A 13,881-nucleotide genomic window follows, 5' to 3' on the forward strand; every position below is an offset into this window, starting at 1 on the left:
TAATTTAAAAAATATTAAAATAATGTATATGAACATACTTTAGATGTTGTACTTAATATTATGTAATCAAAGAAACTACACAATTATACTGCAAAAGTCTACAGGAAGAGATAATAGTTTTCAATTTTCAATTTTTGTCAGTTTTCTCTTAAGTATATGGAAAACTACAATTATTACTACCATTATTCAACAAGTTTCATTCAACTTTATGAAGCAAAATGAGTTAATTCTATAGGGGGATATAAAACTTTTGGCCATAGCTTGTCATTCTTCTTCAATAGATTGTGTAATTCTAAAGAAAAAGAGCTGCAAATCCAGTAAATGATGTCACAATCAGTCCCTTGGATGGGATTATTTTCTGCATTATTATATCAAGTTGTTCTTACCTAGGACATCGACATGCAAATTATATACATCTGTACCAAACACTGGACTCCCAATGCATTGTAGCCTTAGCTAGTCCATATTTCATTATGCTTAATTAGCCACATGCTCATAGCGTTATGTTTGTGGATGCCTCAATGACAGTCACTGCTATATAATGGGAATAATAATGCAGTAGCTCAAATATCATGCCTTAAACTGTGTGGACTAACCTGGCAGTGGTCTACAATTTGGAGGACAAAAGGCCTTTTATCCAGAATGTTTTAAGCACAGGCCTGTTTCTGAATTGTAGTCCTGTGTTTAACGGTCTATTTGCCTAGTGCCTGTTAGCATGTCCCTGCTTTATTACGGCACACTTAACCCATTCCTCTGATTTCACTGGCACAGGCAGCAGTTATTATTTTATGGAGGGGTCAACAGCTATTACATGCATTCTGACTGATTTGTTTTTCATTATCTGTGACACTTCTATGCACAAGCAGAAAGTGCTGAATTGCAGGGACCCGTGTGAAGGTGTTCCACACAGTCTCTATGTCAAAATGATCTTGTAAATTGAGTATAATAACATTGGAATCATGCATTCCTTCTGTTACTGCAAGTAGGTACTGCGTGTCTCACAGACTGATATGGCTGCATGCAGGTTTCAGGGAGTGTGGTTTAATCAAAATGGACTACCAATCTGATTTGGTTCCTGATAGCGCAGAGAACAAAAAACTATAGAAGCCTTTAGTAAAATCATATTTTACTCTTTAACAAAACATGATAGAACAGTCTTTTATATTTTATTAGCTGTAACATTCTAAAATGACAGCAGCACACGACTGGAAAAAATGAAAAGCAACAATACATGGAGTTAAGGTGCTTGTTTGCTAAATATTAATTGCAGAACCTTTGCCGACTTGTTACAGGTTATGGAACATTTATTTATTTATATTTACAAAAAGGGCAAAATTGCACCATTGTTTATTTGCTGGTATATTTAGACGTAAGCCAGGCTTTTCTCATGCTGAATGCACGTATGTTCGGTTCTGCACCTTGATTAACCACGTTTTATTTACCATGCTTTACCACAGTCCCATTGATTCTCTGTGGCTTGCCTATGCTTCACTATACGTTTACTGTGCTTTTTTTATCATGGTGTGTCTGCTCACAGAACAGCCACGACTCCAGGAGCTAAGGAGCTCCTGGTAAAATGCTGATGATGATGATACACAGGATCTCTTGGGGTATTTCAAAAGTGCTGCCCTGGGGAGGCCTGCCCGCATAGAAACTGCTAATTCTGACATTTCCCTCACATAAATGTTTAGATGTCTTCAAATGTATCGTACTTTTAAAAGTTCAAGTTAAACAATAACAAAGCAAAACACATCTGGCTCACTGACATTGTGAAGAATGCGTGACAATATTAGTAAGCGGTTTAAACCAAGGTCCGGGGAAGGGCCAGCCAGCTAGAATATTATCTTCTAGAAGCACCACAGCAGGCCTTATAAACAAAGATATTAATGATATTGCATTCCAAACCAGCCTACATGAACGGAACCCATTATGTTTGCAAACAATGTGCAATCCCCAGGGTAAACAGCCAGGCCCAGTTGAAAAAGTGCAACATGAACTCTGTCCTTTTTCTTCTTTTTTAATGTGTCTTTCTCCTATTACCTTAATCCCAGCCCTGCTGATTTGCCTGGTCTTGTCTGAAACTTTGACAGAGTGGTGTTAAGAAAACCTTAAAACAAATCTAAGGAACATGTTATTACACAACACAATAAACAAGAAAGGCAAGGATGTACTTACAAAACTCCTCTGCTGCGTGAATGTTTTCTGTTTGAGATATAGGCTGTGCTTGGATCTGTGTAGCCAGAGAAAGATGGGTTCTGACCTGCTTATCTGTATGATCCAAGGTAAGGAAGGTCACGTTGGGAGTCGGAGATGCAGAGGAGCTAGAGCTCAGAGCACCTGGTGTCAACACATCCACAGACCCTTTACCAAACTGTTCTGACAGAGCTGTGGTTTGCAGGTAAGCCTCTGTCGGATACTGTTTGCCACCTTTTAGGTCCATTAGGTCTGAGGGTTTGCTTCGAAGCGATCCGTGGGCCAGTACCCACTTTAAGAAAATAATACACATCCCCAAACTGAGCAAGCAGAGTAAAAGCGGAATAAGGCAGACCTTGTCAGAAAGGAAGCACTTGGACACTTGGTTTCTCTCCATGTACGAGCAGCTGCAGCAGCAGCTCTTGGAGGGCCCTCCTGGGGAGTTTATCGTGCCACTTTGTACGTGAGATCTGGTCTCCCCTTCCATGTCTCTGGGGCAAAACGAGACCAGGAGAATCTGGACAGGAGCAGATGGCCTGAACTCCACCACTTTAGCCATTATCCTGTTTCACCGACAGCATCCAGAAACAAAAAACACAAGGCAAAATAGAAGGATGTCCGTCCACATTCAGTATATGGGCTTCCCCACAAGACTCCCCATTTCAACCTCATTAAAACGAAACACTTGTTGTTATATTATGTTTCATGCCGCTGAAAGCTCTGAAATAGAAACCTTTTCCTTCCGTGTCCTTGTTATTAATCAAAAGTGACGGGGTGAAAAAAAATTCTGTCTTCTGTTAAATGTGCACAACATCTCAGATAATACCTATATTATCTTCCAAAGCAGTAGCTGGAGTTTATCAGCTTCTTATCGGATACAACTGTATTCCTTGTGTGCAGCTTTTGCTTCTTACTTATCTGCCACATGAAGTGTTAACAGAAAGCAGCCCTGTGAGGCAGCACACAAATTCAAGCCCCTCCGATCCCTCTGTTCCTACCACTGCTGACACACCACTCCAAAGCATGCATCATCAAATTAGAGCGAATCCTCTTGACTCGAGTGCCACGGACGTGAATATGTCTTTTCAACAAGGAGGGATGAGTAATCGATTATAGCAATACCAAAGAGACTCATGCTAGTGGGCTGGCAGCTCTGACCTCGGCTCTGGGGAATGGGTCTCTGGGGATCAGCAATCAGAACTTGTGTACCAGCAGGGAAGAGCAAGCAAGGTTCATGCTCATGCTGATCAAATTTCAGTCGACCCTGGCAGATTAGGCACAGAGAACAAGGTGAAACCTGCTGTGCCGAGGCTGTTCCTTTGATTCTTTAGCCCAGTAAGCTCCAGCTGGTTAGTATGATTTAAGAAGAAGTGGTTTTGATGCTCCTGTTATTAAGCTTCCCTCACTGAGTGACTACAGGGCCCTTAGGAGTTCGTAGCGCCTGGGTGCAGATGTAGAAACCAGGACACACACAGCTGAGAATGCAATTTGCACCCCCCTGCCCCCCACCCCCATGTGACATGGTGGTCCGTAATTTCAGCAGTGGAATGGATTAGACGAAACATTTGTCTGCTTCTAATACCTCAAAATGATATGTTTCTGAGACAGATAAATCAGTCTTAAGTCTGGATTTATCTGAAAGGATAGTAATGCTCTTTCTAGACATGTTATTCTTTTTGTTTATTTCATTCCTATTCCTTGCTAATACTATATTATACGTACAGTGTGTTTATTAATGTACGGTAGTATTGTAAATCTACAGTTTGTGCATTGTCTTTAAGCTGCACAATTTATTATCAACCTCAGCAACACAAATGTTCTCTCCTATACTGTATTCTAGGGGCAATGTTAAAGCTAATACAATCTTTTTCAATACTGTGACCTCGTTTACCGTACCACCCTATTCCTTGGGTTTCCTGCAGCCGGTAATTTAAATGTATTTGCTTTCTGTCTCAATTACTGAAATACATTTCTGAGCAGCAGCCTCGTAGTCTGCACATATATCTACCCTGGCTGTGTTCACAAACAGGCTGTGAGATACCAAATCAGTCTATCGAAAGCAAACGCTGTGCTACACAAATGCTGCATTTCAGTCATACAGTAAAATAAGGATGAGTCGTGCATGGCCTCTGGCAGCTGCGAAGGGATCTCCAGCATCCAGCCACTTCCACAGCCAGAACATCAACAGGGGTTCTAGGACCACACACCGAAAGAACAACATGCTGGAAACTGACACACTGCCCCCCATTGGCCCTGAACACAGTGTTCAGGAGCAGTTACTGATGGAAAGGGCCAGGTCCACTAACAGCTAATCTACACACCAGCTACTCCTTATAGGAACTTTCCATACATTCAAAGCACCCGAGGCAGAAGTACAGTCAAATGCACAGCATTCTGGTGTTTGTGATCCAATTATATCACAGTGTGATAATATATTCTGACCCATATAATATGTTTTGTACATATTATAATATAATATTTTACCACTTTTTTTCAGTACAAATTGCACTATAATTATTTTTTTTTAAAACTTATTCACAATCATATTTTGCAGAAAACTTGAAGGATTGAAATCCAGCTTGATCACTTTCCATGGGTGTTTCCCGTGGCCTCTGTTTTGAAGATGAAGTGAGCCTTGTGGGAGGTGCTGGGGCTCTACAGGAGACGAGTGAGATTCAGTTCTAAAGAGAAGGCAGAATCAGCAGAGATAATACCACTGGGGAACTGGAGAAGGGAGGTGTTTACAACCCTGCTTCAGCCTGAGCAAGCCACAGGTAAAAGCTGTATTTATACACAAGAAAACCACATGAAAGGGACACACGCAGATATGTTTGTGTCTCAGCTGTAGTGTGACCTTGTACACACCTCCACCAGTGGTGGCATGGAAACTGTGGACTTGTGGAGGGCTCTGCAAAAATAATGTGTTCCAATCACCCATCACTATAGGCTGTCGCCATCCGTTGTAAACAAAACCATATTTCCATGGAAAATGAAACCTAGACACTTATTTCCAAAATGATTTCCTATATGGATAGGGAAGACTCCATTTCATTGTTAGTTGGTTGTAGTTCAGATGTAGTTCAGAAAACACATGTCGGCACATGCTGTCCTGAAAGTCCACGCCACTTCACTCCACCGGAAGAGACGAGGCCTCCAGTTCCAGAGACAGACCAAAAATGATATGTTGAGATGCCACAAGAACTCATGGAGTATTTTACAAGTTTTGCCTTTATGGTAAATTCACCATATGCTCCGGAACAGCATTTTCTATGAATCATGTTACGACCACATGGAAAAAAAAGTTGTATTAAGCTAAAAATGGATTTAGAAAAATTACATTTCTGAACACCTTGAAAGGGAAGCAAGGCTAAGCTGTCATAACTCCTGTTACTTTCACTCCCTCTACTTCTGTGAGGTTTTCTAGGCGTGCCCACACTCGAGCTGAGCACAAACCCGATAGAGTACAACTGAACTCTACACTCCACACTTATCACTGTGATCCCTTCTGATTGAGTACTGCCTGAACTCTACACTCTGCGCTTACCACTGTGATCCCTTCTGATTGAGTACTGCCTGAACTCTACACTCTGCACTTACCACTGTGATCCCTTCTGATTGAGTACTGCCTGAACTCTACACTCCACACTTATCACGGTGATCCCTTCCAGAGAGGGCATCAGTGCAGTGTGACTGGTCTGAGCAGCTCAATGACACATGCATGAATCATAAGCAGCAGCATCACTAATGCAGGCTGGGGTCAGTGATGACAACCACATGTGGATTAGACTAAAGCAGCTGTTAGCATGTAGTGCCATTAACTTTTCAGGGTTCAGAATTAGGTGTATTGATCATTTTAAACAGACTTGTGACCCAGTCGGTCTATGATTATGAATCTCTGATTATATAGTCCATTTGGCAACTGAACTGCAATTAAAGTCCACTGTCATCAGTGTTTGTGTTACAGCTCAGGATGTAATGGTTTAAACATTTAAACAGTAATGAAAATAAGAATTCTAAACCATGTGATATTTTACTAATCATTTAACCAAAAATGGCCTATTTTATCTTGTATTCATTTTTAAAAAGGTTTCATTACATATAGTACCTCCTCACACATTGGAAATCACTGTATTAAACATGTTAAATGTCAATGTTTGAAAGAAACATATGAATATGACACTACAACATTAAAACACTACAACAAGTCTGCTTTCAATGAAAATGTGTACAATCATTTACACAGATGGTATAAATGTTTAATTTCTTAAACATATATTTACAGCCTTAATTACAAAGTCAGTACACATATACACAGTGGACCTAGAACAAAGACACCTAGTCTTTATGAGTAATCAGATCCAGAAATCCTGAATAAGGCTGCCAATTTTAAACATCGTCAAAATAACAACCTATTTTATAAGACAAATTAGGTAAAGCTGGCAATTCTGCAATCAACCAATTTAAATACCCCTTACCACAATTAGCGGTGGAGAATTACCCACCTCTCACAATAAATACCGGGTTTGGGTAAAACCTGCGTGTGTAGGCTACACATTCCAAAAGAAAATGAATGGCACACAAAGATGAGGATGAGGATGCTCGGAAGCGAAAACTTAAATTTACCAAAATGGAATTGGAGATTTTGGTACAAGCAGTGCTTGTAACACATGAAGATGTGTTACAAGCTCGAAATACATCACCAGGACAAATGAATAAAATACGGACTGTGTGATGACTTCTTAATAAACAAATGTACCACTTCAAAGTTTGTAATAGGTTGCTACGACGCATAATCCAGTTACTGTGCTTCAGATTTATATGTTCAGCTTCTTGTTTCATATAGAATAATTCCAGGCATATAGACTTTCAAACTTCAGAAACAAGAAGTTTTACTTATTAACATCCAAGGCACTCAAATGGGTGGATAATCCTTCCACTGTTGTACAGCAATATGTTCAGCAACAATACAGCTGCCTACATTCAGTTTAACTACGACTTATATTTTCTTAAAGTCTTACGCAGTTACAACTCTCCTATGTCTTATGTTTGTCTGTATTTCTTACTCTATGTATGATTTAAAGCATATCTGTATGGTATATATGGTCGAAAAACTGTACTTGCTCTAGCTACAAACTAACTGCGGCATCTGTCCTGCTGTCCTTTTTTTTTTTTTTTTTTTTTTTTACCAATTTAACAATATTGCCTGAACCAGTATTGTTAAATACCAGAATGCCATATTACAAAAATACATTCTGTAGGCATATGGCAAAGTACCCGCCCCTGTGTATATTTTCACCACCTGGAGGAGTGGAGCAGGTGCTTCCTCTGCCTCCATCACCTTCCCTTGCAAGTGAGGGAGAGCCGCACTAGTCCCCTGCAAGTAAGGGAGAGTCGCACCAGTCCCCTGCAAGTGAGGGAGAGCCGCACCAGTCCCCTGCAAGTGAGGGAGAGCCGCACCAGTCCCCTGCAAGTGAGGGAGAGCCGCACCAGTCCCCTGCAAGTGAGGGAGAGCCGCACCAGTCCCCTGTAATAAGGGTAGACTACACGCCGCTCCCACCTCCACCGCCAGGAGACTACATGCCTCCCTTCCCCCACCAGCAGAGGATGAATGCCTGCTGGTATCACTTCCCCCACCATCATGAGGAGAGGAACTGGAGCTGCCTCTGCCTCCATCACCATCAGTGGGAGAGGAGCAGGAGCTGCCTCTTCCTGCACCAGAAGGACCAGGACTAGTTTGTCCTGACTCCCTGCCTCGTTTCGTCCAAGGATGCCTGTCTCGCTTCGCCTGCCTGGAGATCTTGGGGGAGGTCTGGAGACCACCTGCGTCCCCCAGTTGCTTTTCCGCTGCTGGACTTGCCCTGGCTGAAGGAGCGTATCGGCCCCACCGGAAACGAAACGCGCGGACCCGCAACGAACTGAGGCTCGCGAACCCCAAGCGGTCTCGCAGGCGTAACGTACCCCGTCGGACCTGCAGTGGACCTCAGTCTGTGATGCGGCCCGGAAGCCCCACGACCTTGACGGTCGGTCCTCAAGCGTCAGTGAGAAAGTCTAGGAGGTTCCCAGTCGCACCGGCCTTTCCCACCAGAGGGAGCTGCTGACTATGAAAAAGGTGGGAGAGGTCAGGAAACCACCTTCCCCCGCTGCAGTTTTGCTGCCGGAGATCTTGGGGGAGGTCTGGAGACCACCTTCCCCCGCTGCTTTTCACTGCTGGACTTGCCCTGGCTGAAGGAGTCTGCTGACAGCCGCACCATTGGTAGCATTTCCGCTGCCAGTGGTACAGCGGGAGGAGAGATTCGCCCCACTGTCAGCATGGCCAGTAGCAGCCTGGCTACTGGTAACATTGCCGCCTATCAACCCCTTAAAGTCCCTGTTCTTGGCCCAGGACTTTCAGCGAGACTTTTGTGATTTTAAGGGGGGAGGTGGCCATTGAGGCCATGTGTGCTTTGCACAGGGGGGGGATACTTGCACGAGAATTGCACAGCACTTCACGTGCAAGTAAAACGTAATAATATGTGAGCATGTGGAATTGCACTTTATTAACTCATGCGCAGTTGTACCGCGACTCCAATTGAATGATTGATTAGCAATCAAGTCTCGGTACAGCTGCATAAAAACACACATCATTGAGTGTATAAAGTTCTGTGGAGCTTTTGAATTGGCCCTACAAGGTCATGATGAAACATCATCATCATCTAATCCTGGTGTGTTTCTTGGACTGGTAGATTTTGTTTAAAAGTGACCAGGCCATAGAAACACACTTGAAGATGGCCACAGTGTTTAATGGCACCTCAAAGACTTCAAAATGAACTTCTAGGCTGCACGTTAGACATTTGCAGGGAAAATATTGTGAAAGAACTGAAACAGACTATGTTGCTATTCAAGTGGATGAAACCAGTGACATTGCAAATATTTCCCAAAGTGTACTAGCTTTTAGGTACATTGTTCCCAAAACTGGACGTGTTGTTGAGTGTTGTTTTGGGTTCACTGAGTTGAAACATGGAAATGCTGAAGCTATTTCCACTGCCATTATGCAACAGCTAGATGCCATATTCACAGAAGAAAGTGAAAAGGCTAAAATAATTGCACAGAGCTATGATGGAGCAATGCGTGGTGAGATTGGTGGGGTCCAGAAGCTTGTAAGGGACAAATATCCAAATGCACATTATGTCCATTGTTATGCCCATCAACTAAATCTAATAATTGGTCAAGCAGCAAATCAAGTTTCAGAGGCTCAGATTTCTTTTCAGAACCTCTCTGGTTTTACATATTTTTCCCTCGCTCTCCAAAGAAAAATGCTGTTTTGGATGAAGTAGTAAAGAAAAGACTTCCAACTGCTCTTCAAACTAGGTGGAATTTTTGTAGTCGAGCGGTGAGGACAGTGTTTGAACAGCATGAACACCTGCTGGAGTGATTCACTACTGTCACTCACTACCCTACAGCTCACATTGGTCAGGGTGAATTACCTGCAGTACTGTCACTCACTACCCTACAGCTCACATTGGGCAGGGTGAATTGAATGATACACAGGCACCTCTCAGTATCCTTCAACGCCCTCAATAACCAAAGTGTGAGTTCATTACAAACACCATAACAACATCAAATTGCACATTGATTGTGGAAGTTTTTTTTTTTAAACTTACTGCTCTGGATGCTGATAGTAGTCTTCATAGTTTCTTTGCCTAAAAGATTCTCCACTTCGCAGGTATAATCCCCTCCGTCAGCTACCTTCACACTGCTGATCTGGAGCCGAGAATTCTTCCTGGTCAAAGCAAACAAAACACCAGGGGTGAGAATACAATAACAATACTCTCTTACATTCAAACTCTTTCATTTTAAAATACTCTTACACTCAAACTCTATTTTTAAAATACTCTTCTACATTCAAACTCTTTCATTTTAAAATACTCTTCTACATTCAAACTCTTTCATTTTAAAATACTCTTACATTCAAACTCTTTCATTTTAAAATACTCTCGTACATTCAAACTCTTTCATTTTAAAATACTCTCTTACATTCAAACTCCTTCATTGTAATGACATAAAGCAATTGATACAATCAAGTGGTAACTCCGGATCAATAAACAAAATACACAAAATCAAAAGTAATATTTGTGAGTTATGTTGTGTGTAGCAGTATTTATTCAGATCCTGCTGTATTCTGTTCTCATAATCTCAAAGTGAGTACAAGAGCAGAGAAACCAGGACCAGAGAAAACTGGAAAAAAGCTGGAAATTAGGTGGAGACAAACTTAGGACAGATGTTAGGAGACCCTTCTTTACACTGACAGTGGAGACTTTTCAGATAAGGTTTTATTAAGGGTTCTTTCTGCTATAAAACATGCCCATTATGAAACAGTGACTGGTTGTTGAATTACCTTGCAGTGGCATTGTGGCAATGTTGCCCTGCCCCTGTGTATTTCTGTGTTGTGTTTTAATGTTGGTGCATAGTCATTGGTACAGGGGGTGTAGTATGGGTTACGAGCACAAGTGTTTAAAATGTATATTTGTATTTAGGCACGAGGATTGCACAGCACTTCACATGCAGGTAAAATGTAATGTGACCACGGGGAATTTCATTTTATTAATTCATGTGCAGTTATACCAAGACTCCAATTGAATGGTTGATTAGCAATCAAGTCTCGGTACAGCTGCATAAAAGCAACATGTTTTCACTCACTCGGGGTTGTTTGTTTGGTGAGTGGAGAATGGGATTGGAGAAAGAGGTAATAATAGTGATAGTAAATAATAATATCAGCTCACCGTGTTTGTCTGCTTAGTCTGTTTTGTTTGTCTGTGTATTTTGGCTAAAGTGTTCTGTCCTGTGTTTTGTTTGTCTTACAACCTTTTATTTTCTGTCTGTTCATTTATTAAATGCTGAGCGAAAAAAATTGCTCAGCTTCACCAAACTCCACCTCTCTGTTGTTTATTTGTTGGTTCCTGGTTCTGGTCTGACATCACCCACTACAGCCGTCTTTGTGGCAGTGAGTGAGCGAACAGAAGAAAAATCTAAATCAAATCCATATTTGGTGTGACCACCCTTTGCCTTCCAAACAGCATCAGTTCTTCTAGGTACACTTGCACACAGTTTTTGAAGGAAATCGGCAGGCAGGTTGGCCCAAACATCTGGGAGAACTAACCACAGTTCTTCTGTGGATTTAGGCAGCCTCAGTTGCTTCTCTCTCTTCATGTAATCCCAGACAGACTCGATGATTTTGAGATCAGGGCTCTGTGGGGGCCATACCATCACTTCACGGACTCCTTGTTCTTCTTTACGCTGAAGATAGTTCTTAATGACTTTCGTTGTATGTTTGGGGTTGTTGTCATGCTGCAGAATAAATTTGGGGCCAATCAGATGCCTCCCTGATGGTATTGCAAGATGGATAAGTATCTGCCTGTACTTCTCAGCATTGAGGAGACCATTAATTCTGACCAAATCCCCAACTCCAAGGTATTGTGTGTAAGCCTTTCATGTGTTTTGTATAAATATTAAAAATAGTGTGCAAGCGCTGCTTAAAAACTTCTATTTCCTTGTCCTGGGTCCTGGTTTAAAGGGGCAATGAACCGTGTGAGTTGCAGTTCTTTTATCATATATATATATATATATATATATATATATATATATATATATATATATATATATACAGTGCCTTGCAAAAGTATTCAGACCCCTGACCAATTCTCTCATATTACTGAATTACAAATGGTACATTGAAATTTTGTTCTGTTCGATATTTTATTTTAAAACACTTAAACTCAAAATCAATTATTGTAACGTGACATTGGTTTTATGTTGGGAAATATTTTTAAGAAAAATAAAAAACTGAAATATCTTGCTTGCATAAGTATTCAACTCCCACACATTAATATTTGGTAGAGCCACCTTTCGCTGCAATAACAGCTTTAAGTCTTTTGGGGTAAGTATGTACCAGCTTTGCACACAGTGTCGGAGTGATTTTGGCCCATTCTTCTTGGCAGATTTGCTCCAGGTTGTCCAGGTTGGTTGGACGACGCTTGTGGACCGCAATTTTCAAATAGTGCCACATATTCTCAAGACTTTGACTTGGCCACTGTTGGACATTCACCTTTTTGTTCTTGAGCCATTCCAATGTTGCTTTGGCCTTGTGCTTGGGATCATTGTCCTGCTGAAAGGTGAATTTCCTCCCAAGCTTCAGTTTTTTAGCGGACTGAAGCAGATTCTCTTGCAGTATTTTCCTGTATTTTGCTCCATCCATTCTTCCTTCAGTTGTAACAAGATGCCCAGTCCCTGCTGATGAGAAGCATCCCCACAGCATGATGCTGCCACCACCATACTTCACTGTAGGGATGGTGTGTCTTGAGGCATGGGCAGTGTTAGGTTTGCGCCACACATAGCGCTTTGAGTTTTGGCCAAAAAGCTCTATCTTGGTCTCATCCGACCACAAAACCTTTTCCCACATCGCAGCTGGGTCACTCTCACGCCTTCTGGCAAACTCCAGACGTGCTTTCAGATGGTACTTTTTGAGTAACAGCTTCTTTCTTGCCACCCTCCCATACAGGCCAGTGTTATGCAGAGCTCTTGATATGGTTGACTGGTGCACCATTACTCCACTCCCAGCCACTGAACTCTGTAGCTCCTTCAAAGTGATTGTTGGCCTCTCTGTGGCTTCTCTCACTAGTCTCCATCTTGTTTGAGCGCTGAGCTTTGAGGGACGGCCTTTTCTTGGCAGTGCCTGGGTGGTGTGATGCAGCTTCCACTTCCTGATTATTGATCCAACTGTGCTCACTGGGATATCCAAACACTTGGATATTATTTTGTACCCTTTCCCTAATCTATGCATTTGTATTACTTTATGTTTAACTTCTGTAGAATGTTCTTTGGTTTTCATTTTCCTTCAGATTCACAGCCTTACCAATGATCCTTCAACAGTGGGTTTTTATCCAGAAAATGTGACAGCAACTTTAATGGTTCAGAGGTGGAGGCTAATGGTAAGGTAATTGTGTCCTTGTTAGGGCAATTTCTTTCATCGGTGCAAACTGGGAGCTTCCATAGCACAGGGGTTGAATACTTATGCAAGCAAGATATTTCAGTTTTTTATTTTTCTTAAAAATATTTCCCCAGATAAAACCAATGTCACCTTACAATAATTGATTCTGAGTTTCAGTGTTTAAAAATAAAATATCAAACAGAACGAAATTTCAATGTACCGTTTGTAATTCAGTAATAGGAGAGAATTGGTCAGGGGTCTGAATACTTTTGCAAGCCAATGTGTGTATGTGTGTGTGTGTGTGTGTGTGTGTGTGTGTGTGTGTGTGTGTGTGTATATATATATATATATATATACACACACATACACACACACACTACCGGTTGAAACTTTTAGAACACCCCTTTTAGAACATTTTATTTTGAAATGTAAGCAGTTCAATTCCAGTGAATAACCTAAAATGGTACAAAGGTAAGCGGTAAACTGCAAGAGATTAAAAAAAAAAGTTTAAGTTATCAAAGACTGAAAAATAATGTACATTTCAGTTATACAAAAAGGCCTTTTTCAGGGAACAAGTAATGGGTTAACAACTTACAGCTGTTCTGCAGCAATGGAAGTAAATTAAGCCTTGAAAGTTGATGCTAACAATTCCTACAGACGTCCCAACTTTTGTTGATTACTTACAAACCCTTTGTCTCTATAAAAGCAGTGTTGGAACAGACTGT

At 41.4% G+C, this 13,881-nt stretch overlaps 1 protein-coding gene across 4 annotated transcripts in view; it reads right to left on the bottom strand.

Moving 5' to 3' along the window:
- Nucleotides 1-13,881, bottom strand: part of nrg2a (neuregulin 2a) — a 399,111-nt gene that overhangs the window by 69,515 nt on the left and 315,715 nt on the right. For all 4 annotated transcript variants that reach the window (XM_041266715.1, XM_041266714.1, XM_041266712.1 and 1 more), the window contains exon 3: nt 9,834-9,952. In XM_041266715.1, coding sequence (XP_041122649.1) covers nt 9,834-9,952 — 119 coding nt within the window. The remainder of the gene's footprint in view (nt 1-9,833; nt 9,953-13,881) is intronic.

This window comes from Polyodon spathula, chromosome 12, assembly GCF_017654505.1.
Source record: "Polyodon spathula isolate WHYD16114869_AA chromosome 12, ASM1765450v1, whole genome shotgun sequence".
Lineage (NCBI taxonomy): Eukaryota > Metazoa > Chordata > Actinopteri > Acipenseriformes > Polyodontidae > Polyodon > Polyodon spathula.